This window comes from Cynocephalus volans, chromosome 7 (assembly GCF_027409185.1).
Source record: "Cynocephalus volans isolate mCynVol1 chromosome 7, mCynVol1.pri, whole genome shotgun sequence".
In the NCBI taxonomy this organism is placed as follows: Eukaryota; Metazoa; Chordata; class Mammalia; order Dermoptera; family Cynocephalidae; genus Cynocephalus; species Cynocephalus volans.
Window position 1 is genome coordinate 95,734,364 of NC_084466.1, and position 18,630 is coordinate 95,752,993.

At 54.0% G+C, this 18,630-nt stretch overlaps 1 protein-coding gene across 10 annotated transcripts in view; it reads left to right on the forward strand.

Annotated features, from left to right (window-relative positions):
* The first annotated feature begins 4,613 nt into the window (after positions 1 to 4,613).
* Positions 4,614 to 18,630, forward strand: part of CAMK2G (calcium/calmodulin dependent protein kinase II gamma) — a 54,404-nt gene continuing 40,387 nt past the window's right edge. For all 10 annotated transcript variants that reach the window (XM_063102030.1, XM_063102021.1, XM_063102025.1 and 7 more), the window contains exons 1-3: positions 4,614 to 4,781; positions 6,027 to 6,121; positions 17,394 to 17,453. In XM_063102030.1, the coding sequence (XP_062958100.1) occupies positions 4,717 to 4,781; positions 6,027 to 6,121; positions 17,394 to 17,453 (220 nt within the window). In that variant the 5' untranslated portion in view covers positions 4,614 to 4,716. The remainder of the gene's footprint in view (positions 4,782 to 6,026; positions 6,122 to 17,393; positions 17,454 to 18,630) is intronic.

Sequence of the window (18,630 nt, forward strand, 5' to 3'; positions counted from 1 at the left end):
GGGGCCCTGACCTGGCGTTGGGGGGTGGGAAGGTCAAGATCAGCCCCGTGGCTGGAAAATGCAAGGGGGTTCCTCCTCGTGGGCCCTTAATCTCCTTACTCCAAATATCTTGGCTCCTCAGTTACATATTCCTACCTGAATTTCTGAGCTCAACTCTTCATCTCCAGTGCCTCAGACCCTAAATAGCCTCAGCCTCTCACTCAAAAATCTCTGTCCCCAGTGCCCAAACCTTCAGGAGTTCAGCCCCTCACTTCAAATGTCTCAGCTCCTCCTTTAAGAAATACCACGGATACTGATTTAGTCTGTGGTTCTTAGCCCTTTTTTCAGTTCTTGGATACAGAAGGGATGGAAAACACTCCCACCAAGGGCAGGGGCTCCATTGGATGTAGATCTCACTGGGGATGGGCCTGTCAACTTTCCTGTGCAGGGTTGTGATTTGAAAAAGCTAGCCCCCTCACCCCTGGCCAAAAATCTTTGTTCTGATGTGTCTTGCAGGGGAAACAGGGGAACCCTCATTCCCTCCCAGTTTGAGTATTGCTTATTGAAAGGTTTCGCTTGGCTGGCAGGTTAGCTCAGTTGCTTAGGTGGTGTTGATAAGAGGTCCAGGGATCGATCCCTGTACTGGCCAGCTAATGACAAAAACAACAAAAAACACAGAAATAATAAAGCTTTTCATTTGTCTTTCTCACTCTTTCCTATCCCTGTTATCACATCTTCTCTTTAGTTTCAAATGCCTCATCACTAATAATTCTCTCTGAGTTCCCTGAAGAGAAGCTATGACCTCTTCACCCCTAATTCTCCAAAACTAGTCACAGAATCTTAGAGTTGGAGGGGACCTCAGAAGACAACGGTCCAGTGGGTTTCAAACGTCTTTTTAGCCAGGGACTCTTATCTTCAACCAAATCCTATGTGGAACCCCAATAATATACGCTGAGCATCTGCTGGGGCATGGTCACGTAACCCTTAGGATTCTGTGGAATATGGATTGAAAACCCCTCTTGGACACGAAACTGAATTCCCTTCTGACTGATTTTACAACATCTCCCAATGATTGGGTAACTATGAGGGGGTCTTCAAAAGATTCGTGGAAGGGCCGGCCCGTGACTCACTTGGGAGAGTGTGGTGCTGATAACACCAAGCCCACGGGTTCGGATCCCATATAGGGATGGCCGGTTTGCTCACTGGCTGAGCGTGGTGCTGACAACACCAAGTCAAGGGTTAAGATCCCCTTACCGGTCGTCTTAAAAAAAAAAAAAAAAAAAGATTCGTGGAAAAATTAGTATTATTTTTTAATTCTATTTTTCCATGAACTTTTTGAAGTACCCTTGTGTTCTTTACTTCCAAAGCCATCATCTCCCTTGCATTAAATTACCTCAATTTCAACTGCACCACTTTTCTTAGATCTGAAGAGTAATACTTTCATACTCTAAAACTGCATTCCAAGGTTAGGGAGGGAAGCTTCTCTCACTCCGGGGGCAGCCCCATGGTGTCCTGTGCAGAGGCTTCGAAGAGAAAGATTGGAGTGACACAGGGTCCCACCATTATCAGGGCATCGATTTCCTGGGATGTTCCCTGTTCCTCAAGCTCTGGGCAGGGCCTGAGTGCCCGAGTGCTGGTGCTGCCCAGGGGACCAGCTGCAACCGGAACAGCGCAGCCGGCGGACCCCACGAGGTTGCCATAGATACTGATGCGCAGGGAGCTGGTGAGCTGGTTATTATTTATATGTATCTTCCCTCTAATTGCTGTGGGGTAGCTGGAGGTTGTGTGGGTGCGACAGCGATGGAGATCAAGGAGGGTACGTGAGGGTGTGTGTCTGTGTGTGTACACAGAAGTGTCTACAGCTCCAAACTGCCACTGTGGACACGTCAGAGTCTGCGCCGTTGAGAGGAACAGGGAGGGAGGGAGGGAAAAGTGAGGCAGAGCCAGAAAGGGAAAAGGAAGAATGGGCTGAGTTTTCCTTCTAATTGTGTAAATTCTAATTTTCCACTTTATTTGGATGTTTCGCAGAGTGAAAGGCAGTGGTAAGCACATAGTAGGCAGCTGATAAATATTTGCTGAAAGGCTGCTAGCTCCACTCACACAGTGCAGTGAGTCATCCCCAAGCTCACCCCCTCCTGCCCCCCGCTATTTTTCTCATCACTCTTCCTTGTACCCAGAGACGCAATGCAAAATGCTTTATATGGTCACCCTGAAACGCCCAGCGTACATCCCTCACCCTCATGCTTCTCACAGCAGGCACATGGGATCAGTCAGGGCTGTAGTCCGGTGTTTACATTTCCCCTGGATATCCCTTGGGGACTCCATGGCAGCCCTAGTCTGTGCTTATCCTGACCTCTCTCCATCTCCTCATTCCACCTTACATTAATGAATGTAAAGTTTCAAGTATCAGAGTCTGGAGGTCAGGAACCATGTCGCCTTGAGCACCGGGAAGGGCATGCTGATGATCAACTGATATGTGGCCCCCATTTCTGGAGGGCGGGCTAGCCATAGCTTCTGCCTTTCGGGAGGATGACAGAAATCCAACACTTACGGCATCCCCGTGCACACAATCTCATTGCCCTTCTCCATGCTGGGACTTGGGACCTGGCTCTCACCCTGGTGATTTGAGATAGGAAGTGGCCTTACTCTCTATTGCTTTACTTCCTGTTGCCCTGGGGAGGGGTGGGGCACGGTGCTCTGTCACCTCTGTCCTTTCCCTTGGCCTTTTCTGCCCTCCTCTCAAGCAATCTGTTAATGCTTTTCCTCTTGGGCTCCACTGCCTCCTATTCTCTAGTCTCCCCCATTGGGCAGTCTGGTTCTCGGAGCAGCTCCCAGGGCTGCGGGTAGGAAAAGGAGGGGAGCTCTCCCTAAGAGTTTTGCTCCACCTACCCCTCTGGGAGGTGGCTTGGGAGGCTGGGACGCCTCTCAGCTGCCTCCTCTGGCAGAGTGAGCCTGCTGACAATGGAGGCTTGACTCCCAGTGGGCGTCCCGCTGTAATCAAGACTGAGCTGCAGCAGTTGGCTCAGCTCCACCCTGCCCAGTTGGGGCTGGTCCCCAACTCAAGGGTACAGCTGCCTGGGCTGGTCAGGAACCTGCCCAGCCTGTTTCTCCTCCATCAAGACAGTTATGTGCCTCTGTCCCACCAACCTGTGATGGTGGGCACAGAGGAAGGGGTGGTAACGCCCTCTGCCATTCCATAAATATTTACTGAGGGTCTGGGGCTGAGTATGCAACGGTGAACAGAGGAGGCAGAGGCCCTGCCCTACTGGAGCTACAATTTAGTTGGAAGGCAAATATTAAGCAAATGATCACAGTAAACAGGTTTTTTGTTTGTTTGTTTGTTTGTTTGTTTTGTTTTTATAAAAGATGATCGGTAAGGGGATCTTAACCCTTGACTTGGTGTTATCAGCACCGCACTCTCCCAAGTAAGCCACAGGCCGGCCCTAAAACAGTTCTAATTAGGTACCAGGTACCATTCTAAGTGCTATATGTGATTTGCCCATTTAATGCTCACAATCCTGTGAGGTAGATACTATTAATATTGTCCTTTTCCAGATAAGGTAAACTGAGGCACAGAAAGATTAAGTGACTTAGGGGCCAGCCCGTGGCTCACTTGGGAGAGCGTGGTGCTGACAACACCAAGTCAAGGGTTGAGATCCCCTTACCAGTCATCTTTAAAAAAAAAAAAAAAAAGATTAAGTGACTTGCCTAAGGTTACACAGCTGGCCAGTGAGTTGCCCAGAGATCCAAGCCAGGCAGTCTACTCAGAGTTCACTCTTCAGACAACTATGTCTAGTTCTACCGCCTCTCACACCAGTAAATGTATCGTTATGAAATGTGAGGAGTGCCATAAAATAAAAGTACAGGGTGCCCTTTCTTCCATTCGTTCTTCTAGCCCAACGCACAAAACCTTTTCAAATCGTTCCCACTTCATCCCTTTTATTACTAGCCTGAGAGAGAACATTCTCTCATCTCCAAGGCTGGAGTGCAGGAAGGCAGAGTTCATCCTGCCTCCTTACCCCTGGCCTGGTCTCCCTGATCAAACCTCGCCTAAAGGTTTTTTTTTTTTTTTCCTGATAATGACCCTGATGCATACACAAGTCTAGACCATCGGCTCCCCGAGGGGAGGCTGCTGGCAGCTGGCTCTGCACAGGCTGGGGGCGCCTCCCGAGTGTGCAGTCTGACACTGGCTCCTTGACCTTGGCCCTCTCTCCACATGGTGTGGGCCGGGCTTGGGGCTTGGGTCCCGCGTGTGGGGGACCCTCGAGAGAGCTCGGGGGTCCAGACGTCGACACAACTCCTCACACGCGCTCCCTTGCACGCATTTTACCAGGCCCTCACAGGGTCGCCCGGGACGAGCTCACAGATCTTTCAGCTCAGTCCGCCCCGGCGGGTGGCCCGGAGGTGGGACCCGGGGGTAGGACCCCCTCCCCTCCCCTCCGCTCCTCTGCGCGCGGGGCCCAGCCCCAGCGGCTCGCGGGGAGGGGCGGGGCCGGTGGCGGGAAGCCCCTCCCCGGGGGCGGTCCGCGGGCCGGGCGGGGGGCCGGCGGGGCTGGGGGCGGGGCGGACGGGCGGGCGCGGGGGTGTCCCTCCCTCCCTCGCTCTCCCCGGTAAAGTCTCGCGGTGCTGCCGGGCTCAGCCCCGTCTCCTCCTCTTGCTCCCTCGGCCGGGCGGCGGTGACTGTGCACCGACGTCGGCGCGGGCTGCACCGCCGCGTCCGCCCGCCCGCCCGCCAGCATGGCCACCACCGCCACCTGCACCCGCTTCACCGACGACTACCAGCTCTTCGAGGAGCTCGGCAAGTACGGCCCGCGCGCCGCCCGCCGCGGCCCCCCACCCCGCCCCGCCGCCCGGGCGCTCTGCGGCTCCTCGCCCCGCCCCCCGGCCCTGCACCGGCCGCTGCAGCGCCCCCTCGGCCCGCCCCACCCCCAGCCTTTCCCGCCAGCCGCCTCCGGGGCCCTTCGCCCCCCGCTCCCTGCCCCGCAGCCCCCTCCGCGCCCTGCAGCAGCTGCCCGGGCTGCAGCCCCCGGACCGCTCCTGGGCGCCCTCCAGCCCCGCCCCTCCCGCACCCTTCAAGCTCCCCCCTTTCCGACCCTGCCTGCTCCCCACCTTGCTCCGGAGCTCACTCTGCACCCCGTCCCCAGGTCCCACGCGCCGGGCACTCAGGACCCTCCTCACCCCTGCAGCTTCAACCCCGCTGCGGTGCCCGGCCCCGCCCCCTGCTGGTGCCGCTTCCAGGATGGCAGCCCCGCCGCTGGGCAGTGCTGCAGCACCCCCGTCCCCTCCCCCCATCCCTGCAGTGGTCCCGGGAGCCGCGCGCCGCAGCCGCAGCATCCCCCTCCCCTCCGCACTGAGCGGGCCGCTGCAGCAGCCCGGGCCCCCCACCCCCACCGCGGCGCCCAGCCCGCCCCCCAGACGTTTCCAGAGCCAGAGAGTGCGAGCGCCCATCTCGGGGGACGTAGAGGAAGATATCGTGGGGAAGGGGAGCTGTTGATGTCACACCGTGCCCTCTCTTTTCCGGCTGTCGGTTGAGCCGGGATGCAGTGAGATGAAGCCGGTTGTAGGGGGTTGAGCCTCACTTTGCCCCGTGGTTGAGGGAGATTTCTCTCTCAGGGGATCATACCCTCTTTTTAACGTCTCCTTCCCCTACCCTCAACTATTCCTGCTGAGGAAAGGGCAGGTTCTCTGTCCCCTTCTCTCCCCTGGTTCTCGGTGGCCGGGACCGCAGGGCTATCAGTGAGATGCAGCAGGTGTGTGTTTTAAGCATCGCCCACCAGCTCCTGATGTACAGCCCGGGAGGTCGGGGCTGTCGCTTTGCCAGGGACTAGGTGAGCGGGTGGGAGCCGGGTGGCACTCCACCCACCTCTATTCCGCGTCCTGCGGTGGCCTCCTCCTTCTGCCTCATGTGAGATGGTTGTGGTCACTGCGTTGGTGTGTGAGTGTGACAAAGGTCTGGTGGTGGGAGCATCACTGTCTTCAGACCCAAAGTGTGCCTGTGTCTCTCTGCCTTGCTCCACATCCCAGTTCTTTCCCCCTTTTCCCTCCAGGGGTGCTTTCTCTGTGGTCCGCAGGTGTGTGAAGAAAACCTCCACGCAGGAATATGCAGCAAAAATCATCAATACCAAGAAGTTGTCTGCCCGGGGTGAGTGTTTCCCATCTTGGCCTCTCCTTGGGGGTGCCTCCAGGGGCTGTGGCTTCTTCTGAAGATGCCCCAGGAGGTGGGGGTTGTGCACTGTAGCACTTGGAGAAGAGTTGGAATTTTAGGGTGGGTGGACTTTGCAGCCAGACCAGGAGTTGCATGGGGAACTGGACGTGCTCAGGTAGAAAAGAATGAAGATGTAAGAGGTGTAGGTAGCTGCACTGGTCCCCAAAGACTCAAGGGAGGTCAGTCCTTAGGGAGGTGGAGGATATGGGGGTGGTGGGTGGCGTGGAATGGAGAGCTCTTAATTTGGGACATCTGGCACCTCTCTCTTTGGGGCAGAGGTGGCCACTGCAGGCCTGTTCTAGTCCCTGTGCCCCAGTGGTGACTTAGGATGGAAATGCAGCAAGTGAGCAGCTCTGACAAATCCAGCCTCCCTTGCCCACCAGGCGGCAGAACAGACTCCCAAGGGAAGGGAGTCTGTAAACATCAGGGGAGGCTGCTACTGGCGAGGGCTTCTCAGGAACAAATCCTGCCAGATGAACTTGATTGCTTTTTTTGATCAAATTACAAAGTTGGTGGTGCAGTAGCAGATGTAGTCTGTACTGGGTGGAGGGCGATGCCTCGTGGTCTGGAATTCCCAGTGGCCTGGTCTGGGCAGGAGCTGCACTGCCTCAGGGTCTGAGGAGCATGAAGGCCCGGGTCTTGGAGCCTCACTTGTGAGGTCCTCCTGAGTACCCGAGGTGGAAAGGGTCAGGGCCTGTCACACCTCGAGTGTGCGCTCTCTGAACCTTGTATTGGGTGCTTGCCAAACTCACCTCATCTGATAGATGTAGACCCAGCAACGTGTGATGTGCTCTGTGAATAGTCCTGGTGAGTATGGAGGCTGGGACGTCAAGGACTGCCTGGTGCAGCTGGGGGACAAAGGTTATGAGACTCAGAGAAAGGAATTAGGGCTGGGCAATGGGACGCCATAAATATATGAGGAGCCAGGACAGATGCCCTGGGGAAGACATGGGCTTTGGCCAATAACGATGCGGGCATGTCTGGGATAAGAAACATAATAGATGTCCCAAGCGCCTAGAGAAGCTATAACATTCCACGGAAGTGGCAGTGGGCTTCTGTCATGTTGCAGTCGTTCTGGCACCTGTTAGCAGGACTGTGTCTGCCACTGGCTGGGGAGTCTCTCTCCATCCCCACCAGCAGGGCTTGTCCTGCCGTCTCCCACCCAGCCGCCATCTCTTGCTGTGCGTGTACATTGGCTGTAAAGTTGACTTGCTTGTTTTCTTTCTCTCTGGGTATCTTGAGTTTGAGCCGATGGTTGCCATAGAGATATGTGGGTGGTCAGATGCCCTCCTCCCCTGGGGAGGGGGGACAATGGGGACAGGACTGTCTGGCAGACATCCTCTGGCCAGGGATGATGGCGTGTGAGTGGATGCTTCTTCCTGCACACGCAGCATAGCCCTGGTGCATCAGAAATGGGGCTGGTGTCTGGTGTCTCTGGTGGATGTGATGCTGTGCTTTCCTTATCTCGCCGGGGTGTCCTCTGACCCAGGGGTGAGGGAGGGAGAGACAGCTGGGATGTGAGGATAGTTGGGGTGACCGTGGGGATGCCTGCCTTGGGCTTTCATTTTCTACTCCTCCTCTATCCACCCGAACTTCTCTGACCCATGTGATAGTGTCCCTTTCCCTTCCTCACCTCCTTTCAACCTTGTCCCATCTTTCTCAGCTGCTACCTTTCTTTCCCTGCCCAAATTAGATGAGGTTTGATTTCTCTTTGGGTTTTTTCCCCTCCTCGAGAAGGGGATTCTTGTGTAAAATCATATGTTTCAGACAGCAACTCCCCCTCTCTTGAGATGGTTATGCCAAGTCTGGGGCAATGTCATGCAGCCTTGTGTGCCAGGTTAACTTTGGGACAGAGGCCTGGTCCTGGCTGATAGGCACAGATGCCAACAAGAGGGGTCAGGGCTGTGTAAATGCCAGTACTGTTTGGAGGTAGGAGAGTGGGAGGATGTTGTCTTGGAGATGGAGGGAGTATGGGGGTGTAGGTGCGGGCACTGGGGATGTGAGCTCCTGGAGTGGGTTGGCCAGGGTCCCTACTAGGCTGGTGCCCATGGGTTCGGGAGTGAAGGCCGTGGCTTCCCTGCAGCCTCTCAGCTTACGCTGTATATTTTATAAAGGTGCAGCAGCTGAGGCTGGGTTTCACTCGCCGCTGTCTGTCTGTCTAGGACTTCGCAGGTGTTGGATTTCTGTGTCTGGGAATGTCATGGGCCCACCAGGGTCATCTCTGAAGGTCTGAAGGGGCTTGCTGTGTTTGCTGGCTCTCCCTGCTTGCCTGCTTTCTTGTTTGTGACTCTCTGTGCTGCAAACTGAAAGGAAAGAAAGAAGGTATAGAGCTGCTTCTCCTTGGCGTTCCCAATGAGATGGCCCAGGAAGTACGGAAAGAGATCACCTGGTCTTCTGGAGTTCAGATCTGGATGGGAAGCCTTCTTCTGGGCTGTTGTTTCTTGTCATTGTGGCCTCAGTGGTCCACGTTGGTGGCAGGGTTGCAGGGTACGGAACTGATGTGGATGTGCATTGGACACCATCTTTGAGGGCTTGTCTGCATAAAATCACTGAAAGTCACATAACGTCACTCCATGTGCTTCAGAACAGCGATAGGTGTGGAGTTGGGGCTCTTCAGGGAACCCGTGGTTCCAAGTTGAGCTCTGCTAGGCCGAAGGAGGCATTTAAAATAGGCTGCTTGGATGCAGGAGCTGGTGGGCCAGGTGATGGCAATGATAAGGCGTTATTTTAAGATTTAAAAGCACCCCCCCAAGGAGCCTGAGCCCTTATGTCTTTTTTTATTTTTAAATCTTCATATTCCCTTCTTATCTTTATTCATATGCATACAGATTTTCACCTCACGGAGCATAACATTTTATATCCTGCTCTTTGCTTATATGCAAAGCATTTTCCCCATATCGCTACAGTTGAAGGGCAAATGGTCCTTTCTTCTGCATCATTCAGGATTGATCCTTGGAGCAATCAGCATGATAAGAAACCTCTGTATTCCAGCTGCTTTCACTAAGCTAGATACTGGGGTAATGCCCTTGGCCTCACTAAGTGATGCTACCAGAAAAAGCATTATGAAATCCGTTATGGCACTTGCTATATTTATTTATTTAATCTGTGCACCCCATGTGAAGAAATGTCTATTGAAGCTAAATGTAAGTGAAAGCTTTCCTCTTCTTGAGGACCTGGGAGGTGACAGTAGGGACCTTATCTGTTAATTTCTGTGTGGGCACACCCTAGCCAAGTGCTTGGTACATACTGAGCATATGCAGGTTAAATGAATAGTCAAGAGGACTGTGTAACCAATCATGGTTGCCTTTTGGCTTTGGCTCCCAGGAAGCTCAGAGTCAGGTTGCTGGAGCCCTTGTAGTCTGCTTGGGTCCCCACTTTCTGATCCAGGGAGACAGGCTGCAAGCCCCACACGGCTGCTGAAGGAGAGGACAAATGAGGATAAAAACCTGTGCCTGGGCATAAGGCAGGGTGGGAGGTGTAGGAAGACTGTAGCTTATGATTCCTCCTTCCTTGTCATTAATGTCCTTCCAGGCCGTTGTTGGGACTTCCTCTAAGCAGTGATTTTCAATTTTAGTGTATATTAGGATCACCTTGAGTACTGGTTAAAAATGCAGGTTCCTGGGCTCTATCCAGAGACTTTCACCCAGGAGGTCTGGGGTGAGAGCCCAGAATCTGCATTTTTACCACGTGCTCCAGCAAATGTCATGCAGGTGGTCCATGAGCCACTCTTTAAGAAACGCTGTCTAAAATCAGCAACAGCAGCGACAGCTGCTCTTGCCGTGCCCTCTGGGATTCACGAGACACACCTTGGCTCAGGTGGTGTCTCTGCTGGTATGTGGCCATCTGTGCACATGGGCTGTTCTGTGATCAGGGGTCTCATTCTGGGCCCCCCGATTGGGGTGTCAGTCTGTGTTTGAGGCTGTGGCAGGCGGAGTGGCTGGGGTTGTGACCTGTTGGCTACCAGAAGAGTAAAGGCTGTCCCTTTCTGGATCCAGCTGGCCCTGGGGACTGAAATGGGATACCCCTGGGTGGTGCCAGCTGAAAGTCCCCGCCCCCTCCATGTTGGCCTGAGTAGCCCCCATGACATTTGTGTCCCCTGTGGTATCTCGGAGTGAGACTTTCCTGTTAAGGATCTGGGTGAAGTGAGGGGACGTTACGGGAGGGCGAAGCAGCAATGGAGGGAGGTGAGAAGGAAGAGAAATCTGTGCAGCCCTGGACTCTGGGACTTGAGGAAGCATCAAGGAGGTTGTGTGCAAACTGTGCTTTCCTCCTGAGGATGAAGCACCTGCATAGAAGTGACTGAACTCCTCTGACTTCTCTCCTGAAGGGACAAGGAAGTGGATGGAGGTGCTGCCTCTGTGCCAAGGCTTCTGCCCAGCCGGTTCTATCATACAGTCATGATGTGAGCTATGGGATTAAGCTCCACAGCACTGGCCTGTTGCCTGCCCTCCCACCCACCTTCCCAGAGTGACTTGGGTGCTATACCAGGGGGTGGGGATGGAGGTTGGAAGGTGGCCACATCCCATGGGAGAGGCCCCTGCTTTCCTCCTGCCACCTGCTCTGGTCCCTGTCATCATACCTTGTCAGGAGCTGTGCTGAAATCCTAGAGGAGCGTGGCTGACCCCATTCTCTGCTGAGGCTGGAGACAGGGCAGGGAGGGCTGGGTGTGACCAGCTCCTGTCGCATCTCTGTGCCTGCAGCTCTCCGAACAGCCTTGGCATGCCCACAAGGTCCTGATCCCATGGGTGCCAGAAAGGTGGTGACCGGAAGAGATGGGCACTTTGTACCTCCTGAGTGCCTCTTTGCAGAGGCTTTTTGTCACCTGCTCACAGCCAGATAGATCTGCCCCAGGACCAATGGGGAAACCAAGGCACAAGAGATTTGTTTGGGGTTTTTATTGTTTCTCATTTTTTAGTTTTTGAGCTGTAGGTATGCCACATCCTCAGGCAGTGTGGCCTTCACTTACGCCTTGGCTCCTCCTTTTGAAACAGCTTCTGGGTACCTTGTTCCTGGGATGAATCCTGGTGTATCACCCTCTCCTCTCTATCTAGGCCCCAAGCTCTAAGCTCAGTGGAACAAATCCCTCTGTATTGCTGGCAAAGACCCCACTCTGGTCTGCACCCATTTTTGGGGCTTTGTGGTGGGGAGATTTCCAGCTACTCCTCCCCGACACCATGTCTACTTCCTGGGCCCTAGCAGCAGCAGCTTCCCATCTGGTCCCCTCTTTTCTCCTCTCTTTCTTTCCCCTCCCCCACCCCCTGCTGCTGCCCTGGGAGGAGCTATTTTTAGGGGCTGCTTCCTGGGATGTTTTACTTGGGGCTGGTTACCATGAAGGAAATGTCACCAAAACAGTGGGCAAAGGCTGCAGGCACCAGGAGCCCTGCCGGGGGCCCAGGGAACTCATTGGCTGAACCTGTTCTGGCCCTTGAGCGTGGCCAGAGTGTCTACAGGCAGAGCCTTGCCTTCTTGGGGCTTGCTAGTGACCCCATGGGGATTTTCTCTGTCAAAGCTGGTTTGGCTGGCCGGCCCGTGGCTCACTCGGGAGAGTGTGGTGCTGATAACACCAAGGCCACGGGTTCAGGTCCCTATATAGGGATGGCTGGTTTGCTCACTTGGGAGAGCGTGGTGCTGTCAACACCAAGTCAAGGGTTGAGATCCCCTTACTGGTCATCTTTATAAAAAAATAAAAATAAAATAAATTTTAAAAAGCTGGTTTGGGAGCCTTTAGCTGTTGGGCACTTCTTGGAGGTTCTGTCCTTTTCCTCCTTAGTTAGAGCTTCCGTTGTCTTGAGATCCAAAGGCCAAAGTAGGGCTCAGGTCTTTGTGTTGCTCTGTTAAAACTGCTGAGTTAGGGCTGAAGAGAAGGAAAGGATGCTCGGTTAAGGGCTGGAGCCTCAGGGGTTCAGGTGGGCGCATTCTGGGCCGTGTCCCGCTGTAGTCACAGCCCTCAGCTCATCCGCAGGTGATATGGGTGTGGAGGAATTAGAAGCCGTGGCCCCTGCAGTTAGATGGTGGATGGACTTTGCTTTTATTTTTATTTTTTATTTATTTATTTTTTTTTGTCGTTTTTTCGTGACCGGCATTCAGCCAGTGAGTGCACTGGTCAGTCCTATATAGGATCCGAACCCGCGGCGGGAGCGTTGCCGCGCTCCCAGCGCAGCACTCTACCAAGTGCGCCACGGGCTCGGCCCTGGACTTTGCTTTTAATTGGAGACTCCTTCCACCTTTCAAGTGAGATTCAAAGAGGAAGGCTGTGGTATTGCACTGTCAAGGTGAGGCCAGTGGGACTGTGGCTTGGGATTCCCACTGGTTAGTGCCTAAGGACCAGGCTGTGTACAAGCAGCTGGGGAAGGGGGGTTATGACACCAACTCCCTGTGCTGCCCTTTTCTCTGCTGCTCAGAGTGGTGCCCAAGGGGGCCAGCCGAGGGCCTCTGCAGCCTGGGAAGGAGGGGATAGGAAGTTGGGAGGGCAGCAAGATGAGACTACCCCACATCGAGTGTCCGAAATCAATGGGGTAACAGGAAGCCCCTCTCCATCCATGTGGGGTCACAGACACAGACCCGTGAAATGCCCTTTGAAAAGTTGAAGGTGTCTTTGATTGGAAGTCGGGAAGGTCCTCATTGCCACAGTAGGGCTGTGCGTCCTTTCCCACTTACAGAGGGTTCTATGCTTAGGTGGCAGCAGGATCTTATTTGAAGCTAGTGCTGGCTTTTAGAGAAATGTCCGTCAGTCCCTGGCAGGGCCCTGGAGAGTCTGCCCCCGATCCTGTGGGGAAGGAAAGTGCGTCTGGAGTAGGCTTGGTTTCTCTCGGGGCTGGAGGGGAGAGGTGGCTCTAGGCTCTGTGCGCCCTTTGCTGCATGCCATCACCTCTCTTGCTTCCTCTTTTCTGCCTCCCTTGTGCCTCTGGTCACTCCTTGCTGCCCTTCCTGTGAAATTGCAGTGCCCAGGACCAAATCTTGGGGCACTGGGGCAGAAGGCAGGAGAGCTGAGACTTCCCAGGATCCTCGTTTCCCGGGGCCTGGCTCTGTCCTGGGTGGGTTGTTGGTGAAGGGCCCAAGCTGGGCCTGGAGGGCCACGGCGGGTCCCTGATCACGGCCGCTTCTGCTTTCTGCTCCTGTTGCCACCTCTGCTCTTGAGGGGGAAAACCTTGCAGAGAGCTGTGGTTGGAGCTGGGCTGACGGCCGGCAGGGGTGGGTCTGCCCATGGCAGTAGCACACAGGCGGGCAGGAAGTGGCCCTGCGCAAAGGCGGGAAGTGGCTGTTGTCAAACAGGAAGGGGGGGCTGGGCTGCGGGAGGGGGTGGGGATGAGCCCGTAGAAAGGTGGGTGGGAGGAAGGTCAGCCTTGGGAGGTCCGAGCTGCTCCCTAGAGGTCGCTGGAAGGAGGGGTGTCTTAAAGGAGGAGGCCGCCTTTGTGGCAGGAGCGTGGGCTGGTATGCTGTCACCTGGGCATGCCGAGCCAGGGCCTGTTCCTACCGCTGTGGACCACACCAGTTAAGTGACCTCGCCCTTTTGGGGCTGGGGATGCTGTGTTCAGCCGGGATGCCCTGCAGTCAGGAAAGATACTCCACACACCGTTACTTGTTCCAGAAACACCGCTGCTGCCACTGCTGGGGTGGAGCACTCTGCATTTTCCCACCCTGGACCGGCCCTGGAGGTGACGACAGGACAGGAAGATGGGGGGTGGGGGGCTGGAGACAACAGCTGGGGAGGCTGGGGTGGTGGCCAGGCTGTGCGTGGTGGGCATAAGGAGGCAGGGAGAGCGTGGTAGGCAGAAACCACACCACTCATTGAGGAGAGAGCTTCTGGATGGCAGGGCGCCACAGCCATCAAGGCCGAGGGACCGGAGGGGTCCTGTGGGCAGCAGCACTGCCTGGGGTGGTCCCCTCTCTGAGGGCCCCTGTTGCTGGCCTTCACCTGCCGGCTGCAGACACGGGCGGGCGCCACCCCCAGGACTGCCACAGAGGGCCTGCTGGGAAGCCCAAGGGCCAGCTCAGAGGGTTGGGCTGGTTGTGGACCCTGCATCTGCCCAGGCTCAGGCGAGAGCAGGTCCTACTCTGTTGGTGTCTGCGGGGATAGCTGTGGCCACAAGCCAGGCCTGGGGGACCTTGTCTGCCTAACCACTAGGCCCTTGGAAAGGAGGCTCTTGTCAGGCACTCTGCTAAGTACTGTACCCATCTTACCTTGTTTAAACCTCAGATACTGTTGTCTCCATTTCAGGAGGGAGGAAACTCTTTCCCAAGATATACGCCCAGCTCTCTCTTTTACCTCCTTTGCATCCTAATCAAATGTCGCCTCCTCACTGAGGCTTTTCCTGACCACCCCACTTAAATGTGCACTCTCACCCTTCCCTGCTTTATTTTTCTACGTAGCACTTGCCGTGACATCTAACGTGCCATTGAGTTTTCTCACTGTCTTTCCTCCCCACACCCAACCCCACTAGACTGTCAGCTGCATATGGGCAGGGATGTTTGTCTGTCTGTGCACTGCTGTCTAGAACAGTGCCTCTCACATAGAAGCCTCAGTGAGCATCTCTTGAAGGAATGAATGAGGCTCGGGTGGGTTTAATCACTTGCTGGAGTGGCAGTGCTGGGCTTAAGCCAGGGCTGTCTGACTCCAAAACCGATGCGTTCATTGCTGTTCTCCATGGTTTAGAAACAGAGCAAGGACCAAGGTGCGACCCCAGGTTCAGAGAAGACATGGGCCTTGCATGGGACGTGGGGCTCAGCACCTTGGAGTTGGGTGGCTGTTGCTAATGAGGACCCTCTGGGTCCTGGACAGCTCCTTTGAGGAGCTAGGAGCCTGAGTCTGGGTCTCTCCTCTTTCTATTCTGAGTCACTGGTAAAGCCAGAGCGCCCTTATTTTTAGTGCTATGGCAGTCATGGAATTGAAACCATTAGCCAGTAAGAGACTTAAGGGAAGAGATAGACACTAATCTTCTGGGCCTTCCTCTCAGCCACCTCCTCCGCATCGCAAGATGCTTTTCTCTTGCATCTGCCTGGGCAACCAAGCCTGAGAGGTGTGGGTTGGAGAGTGGTGATGAGTGGCCAGAGAGAGGGCCAGTGTGCCTGCAGCTTTGAGGCTTTGTACCTCCATGGAAAGTCCAGGGGCTGCGAGGAAGCTCGGGTCGCCCTCATATCCGGCCAGATCTGGAAGAAGCAAGGCCCCAGCCACCAGGTAGGGCTTTCACTGCTTCCTCGAGTGCCCCAGCTTCTGGAGGCCCCTGGCCACATCCTTGTGCCTGGGAACAAGGGATACCAGGTGATGTGGGAGTTGGGGGTTACCTTGGGTTATCCTGGCTGCATGCTTGTTGTTGGTCATGCTGAACCTGGGGAAGGAAGGCCTGACCCAGATCTTTGGGCAGCTGGGATGGATTAGCTGGGCAGTAGGAACTAATCTCTGCCTGTCCCCACCTCCTTCCACAAAGCAGAGCTGTCACTAGAGGGAAAGTTTACGACAAAGCTAGAGTGGTTGGTGAAACAATAAATACGAATTCCTTCTAGTCCATAATCCCTGCATTATCTCAAACTGACAGGCCTGGGTTTGAATCCCAGTTCTATCCCTTTCCTGCTGTGGGACCTTGGGCAAGTTATTTAACTACTCTGGGACTTAGTTTCATCATCTGTAAAATGGAGACAGTTGGCACCTAGCTGGTGAGATGGTTTTGAGGGTCATGGGAGGCTTTACAGAGGCTCTTTGCTACTTAGGGTAGAGGCAAGGTGGGGAGAAACCCCTACCAAAGGAGACAGGAATCGCTTGGCAGGTGTGGATGTGAATGTACCTGTCCAGGCATGGAGAAGTCCAGGTGAACTGAACTTTGCTCCCCAAAGCCTGGAGTCTTTACTTGACATTCTCAATTTTCTTTATCAGGTCATCATAGCATAGTGATAGAGAAACAGAGCTCTAGGCTCAGACCACATGCATCCACCGCCTAGCTGTGTTACCTTGGGCAGGTTACTTTATCTTTTTAAGCCTCAGTTTCCTCATTTGTAATGTAATAGAGCTAATCAGATCCCTACTTCACAGAGTTTCTATGAGGATGAAATATGATAGCCATGGCTCTGCCTGGCATATAGTAATGCTTCTAAGTGGTAATTATTATTACTACTCTTGTTACTGATAAACTCTGATTAAGCCCCGTGTATGGAAGGAATTCTAGGAAGCACTGTTCAGAGAGGTCCCCACTTTGAAGAGCTGGTAACTGAAAGATAACTGATATAATACATGATGTGAGAGTCCCAAGAAGTGCAGTGGGAGATTGGGGGAGGTTATCAGAGGTTATTACCCCCCAAGAGGAGCAGGGAAGATTTTAAGCAGGAGGTGACTTTTGGCAGGATACCACCAAATGGAGACAGGGAGGGGGTCTGGAGACGGCTTCTAAGCCTCCTGGCTTTGAGTAGCGTCCCTCTTTCCACTTCCTGGAGCTCTGGTTTCCCGTGGACAGAATTGACCCATCAGTTCCCTCGGATCTGGGGTCTCGCAGATTCTGGTCATTTCACCGAAGCAGAGTAACCCCAGAGCCTGAGTGTGAAGAGGTCAGAGCTCCCAGCAGTGGGCAGCCAAGAGGATCCTGGGGAGGCGCAGGATTTGTGTCCTGCTTTCTCTTTCTATAAAATGGGCATCATAATAGTGCCAACCTCATGGAGTTGTTATGAGAATAAATGAAAGGGTATATCTGCCTGGTGTAGGAGTAAGCTCTCAGTAAATGTTACCTGCTATTATTATCATTTTAGGTCATCATTTTTTTGTTCATCAACGTCTTCATTGTCAGCATCCCTATGTTTCAGGGTTGCTGTGAGGACTACGTAAGAAGATATATGCAAACCTCCTGGCACCGTGCTTGGCCAGATGTTAGGTGCTCAATACAACTTAAGTATTATTAGTATGTCTAAGAAGAAGGAGATTCTGGATGCCCTGGCACAGTGACATACCTGATGGAGTGGAAAGAGCACGAGAATTTTAGTTAAAAACCTGTGTTCAAATTCCAGCTCTGCCATTCGCTGGCTGGAGGTGTTTACCTCTTAAATCATTTCCTCATCTGGAAAAATGCTCATATAACTGTCTCCGGGATTATGGTGATTTACTGCATTAATTCAGCAAACCATCAAAAGTGCAGAGTTGGGGCCTTAGAATTGAAGGAATATGAGTAGCCAGGTGACCACAAATAGAATGGATGGCTGATGGCTTTTGTTTTCTCTCTTCTGCTTTTAGATCACCAGAAACTAGAACGTGAGGCCCGGATATGCCGACTTCTGAAACATCCAAACATTGGTGAGTGCCCCTGCTCAGAGTATTTTGTGGGTATTTTGGGGAAGGCAGGGGAGAACAGAGATCCGCTGCTTTTGTACGTAGAATTTCCTCTGCCCGTAGGCCTTTGCCCGGTGTCTTTTTTGCCTGAGCAGCATAGCAGCTGTGTCTGAGAATTCTGGGGCGTTCTAGATAAGAGACCTGAGCATCTGCATCACTGCGGTACCATCTCAGGGCTGGGGTGTGAGGCATCAGAATGGCTTTCCTGCTCCTTACTTCCCTTTCTCTTCTCACCTTTGGGCTGAAGTCCAGGGTCCTCAGCCTGTGAGGTTCCGGGCTGCTAGCCTGCCAGGGGCCATCTACAGCCTTCACGAAAGGGTCAGGATTTTGTTTCTGGACCTGAAAGAGTTTTGTTCCTGTTGCGGTGTCCTGCACTCTCTGGGGGTTTCCATGGTGTTCCTGTTTGTATTCCTCAGAGCCAGGAAAGCAAGCTGCCCACCCGCCTGGCTTCTCTGGAGAAGGGATGGCAGGAGTCACTTGGATAGGGAAGGAGAAAAAATTAAGAGGATTTCTCCTGCTCCCACCCTGACTGGGGGTACAAGAGTGTATTGTTGGTTGTTCTAAAGCCTGAGGAGGTTTGCCTGCCACAACCCACTCTGGCTCTGTTTTACATTGTTCAGCTGGAATAGTCTTTGCCAAAAGCATTGGCCCTGATTTGGCGTTCCTTGCAGAAGGGACAGAAACTGGGCTGGCTGCAGTGTCTGAGCAGAACCCCAGTGTTGGCTTTAGGCAGAGCAGGGAGCATCTCCTAGGTTTTCCCTGAAAGCCCTGAAAGCCCTGAGTCATCTCAAAAGACAACACGTGTTCTGTGCTCCCCAGGCATGGCCTAAATATCGGGGCTCCCACAGTGCCCTGGAGGCTGCCTGCTCTGCTCTGTTGGTGGTCAGGGCTGTGAAGCGACCTGCCGAAGCTCGATGCTTCATCCAGAGCTACCCAGCCTATGGTTCCCAGATCTCAGGCTAGAACACCCATCGTGAGCTTACATAGAAGAGCTGAGGTCGTACTCTAGCCCATGGGGAAAGGAGCAGCTCTGAGGTAACCAGAACCCCAGCCCTGCAGGGCTTTATAGATCACAATCAGCAGCTTGGGTTACACCCGAAGCAGATTGGCATAGCCAGTGCTCAGCCCTGCCTGGGGCAAT